At 36.5% G+C, this 2,288-nt stretch overlaps 1 protein-coding gene across 1 annotated transcript; it reads right to left on the bottom strand.

Moving 5' to 3' along the window:
* Positions 1 to 801: 801 nt before the first annotated feature.
* LOC119080799 (glycine cleavage system H protein, mitochondrial) lies at positions 802 to 2,054 on the bottom strand. The gene is made up of 4 exons (XM_037189370.1): positions 1,732 to 2,054; positions 1,588 to 1,667; positions 1,386 to 1,415; positions 802 to 1,278 (listed from the first exon to the last, which is right to left on the bottom strand). Exons 1-4 carry the CDS (start codon positions 1,853 to 1,855, stop codon positions 1,015 to 1,017), a joined length of 498 nt encoding a protein of 165 aa, XP_037045265.1. The 5' UTR covers positions 1,856 to 2,054; the 3' UTR covers positions 802 to 1,014.
* Positions 2,055 to 2,288: the final 234 nt, after the last annotated feature.

Below are 2,288 nucleotides of genomic sequence, written 5' to 3'. Positions count from 1 at the left end.
ATTGTGGACTGTTCATTTGTGTATCTGTTTTGGACGATTGTTTTAGGCAATTTCGCGAGTTGTAGCCCGAACGAAGTGCCTAAAATCAATCGTCCAAAACAGATACACAAAAAAATGTTCATATAAGGGGTCGAAAACCAGAGAAAAATCTCAAAACTCATTCATTTTCGGCCCCGACACATGAAAATAACTATTATCACTGAGTTAGAGTTACATACAACTTTTTTCTCAATAGAAGCAACGAAAATTTCAACTTTCTTCACTGAGTTGAGAAAATTTCTTATTTCTGAATGTCATCTATGACCCCAATATTACTCTTGTAGATACTCAGCAAGAAAATGTATATTTTCGCAGCTTTTTTTCTTTAATACTTTTGGATTTTGCTTCACTTAATTTTCTAAGATTTACAGCAGTGACGTTTAAAGCTGGTGTTCTTACAGTAGAACACAAAGCTTTTGAAGACACCAGGATCATTTACGACGAAAAGAATATTTCAGCTCCATAACCTCTGCCAACGACCAACAATGTCGAATATCATGTTTAAACCATTGGCCGCATTTTTCGATTGCAGACCAATTCAATGTCGTAATCGTGTTTTTGTGTTTATTATACCTACTTCTACTACGAATCGTAATAATATTACACATCTACAGAGGAACAAAAAAACAACTTATTACGCTGCAGGGCCTCTGCTACACTTACGTGTTATCAACAGTGCGCCTTTGACCTGTATAACGACGTTTATTAATTTCAAAGCCAAATGGCGATAACGCACTGTAACCACGCGAATCAAAGTCACAGTTAAAACATGATCTGATTTTTTTTTATTGAAAACAAAACTGCGTGTGTTCCTCACCAAAAAAAGCGGCAAATACACGATTCGAGTTTCGATTAAATCTAAGCATTTTTACAAAAGAGAAAAAGAAAGAAAAAATTCTGGATCACCGATTAGCACTTGAACGTTTTTCATAAAAACAATCTAAAATAAAAAATAAATTAAATTGATGAACTAACTTAATGATCGGCCTTTTGCAAGTATTGTTCGTAGGTTTTTTCGTCCATCAATGAGGTCAGTTCGTCGCGTTTCGTAATTTTTACTCTGAACAACCATCCATCCTCATAGCATGACGTATTGACTAGTGACGGTGTGTTCTCGACAGCATCGTTCTTCTCCACAACCGATCCAGATATGGGCGAATACAATTCACTGGCCGCCTTCACACTTTCCAGTGCTCCACATTCTTCATGCTGTTTCAAGGATTGACCAACCGTTGGTAACTGTGCAAATGAAATTTAACATTTTAGGTATAGTGATTCCGATTACGATCAGGTTAACCTGGAGTTTTTAGAAAAATTGTTTAGGTTAACCCCAATCTAACCTTTACCTGTGCAAATACGATGTCACCAAGCGCTTCCTGTTTGTTTGCAGAAAAAGAAAGAAATTGAATCAATCGAAATAGTATAAATGACTCAATTAAATGAAAAAAGGCTAACAAACAGGCCCATCCTTATCACAAATATATGTATACATTTCACAGTCGCACAGAGAATTTCGAACGATAAAAGACTAAAACAATTAATATTTACCTGAGCGTAGCTTGAGATTCCCACCGTTCCGGTTTCTCCGTCAACAAGTACCCATTCGTGCTTTTCTGTATATAGTCGTTCTAAATCGATTTTTAGGAATTGATTAGACGAATTGAAATGATCAAATTTCTGTAGACCTTTTACCTTTCAACAGTGCATGTGACACACTCAAAAAGCGCTTCTTTTCCAAGTGCATCGATCTCAACACATTGTTACGAGCAAGTACCATGACACGGCACGATAAACCAAATGCATTGCACAACACCATTTTTTATAGGAAAAATTTGGTAAATTTCTCAATTAAAATTGGAACCGACAACAGAGTGTACTGGTCTGTATCTCCTGACAATGTTACTCGCACTGGCAATTTGCAATGAATTTTTAAAATCTCGAGTAACCCCAGCACAGTTTCGATAAGAACCAAAAAAATACCATTCGTGTTGTTGTAATTTTGATAAGGAATATGCCGCTTAAAAATTTAATGTTTGACAGTGACGGCAGTGACGGCAAGGAAACCGATTTCTCGTGGGGTTGTCTGATTCGGTTGAATTTTATATACCGCTTCGTACAGCGGGAGAATATTCAAAGTTTGTACTATATACGTTGCAATATTCATTGAATGCACTTCTGCCTCTATACTATTGTGTTCATGCTAATTGCGTATAACAAATTAACCGACTCAGGCGCAGTACGATCAATAA

The sequence above is a fragment of the Bradysia coprophila genome, unplaced genomic scaffold (assembly GCF_014529535.1).
Source record: "Bradysia coprophila strain Holo2 unplaced genomic scaffold, BU_Bcop_v1 contig_350, whole genome shotgun sequence".
NCBI lineage: Eukaryota > Metazoa > Arthropoda > Insecta > Diptera > Sciaridae > Bradysia > Bradysia coprophila.
This window is presented reverse-complemented; position numbering and strand designations above follow the sequence as displayed.

Coding starts and splice junctions, on each gene's coding strand:
- LOC119080799 (XM_037189370.1), bottom strand. CDS start 1,855: ATGGTGTTGTGCAATGCATTTGGTTTATCGTGCCGTGTCATGGTACTT. Junction 1,668..1,731: donor GTCACATGCACTGTTGAAAG/GTAAAAGGTCTA, acceptor AAATCGATTTAG/AACGACTATATACAGAAAAG. Junction 1,279..1,385: donor GTGACATCGTATTTGCACAG/GTAAAGGTTAGA, acceptor TCATTTGCACAG/TTACCAACGGTTGGTCAATC.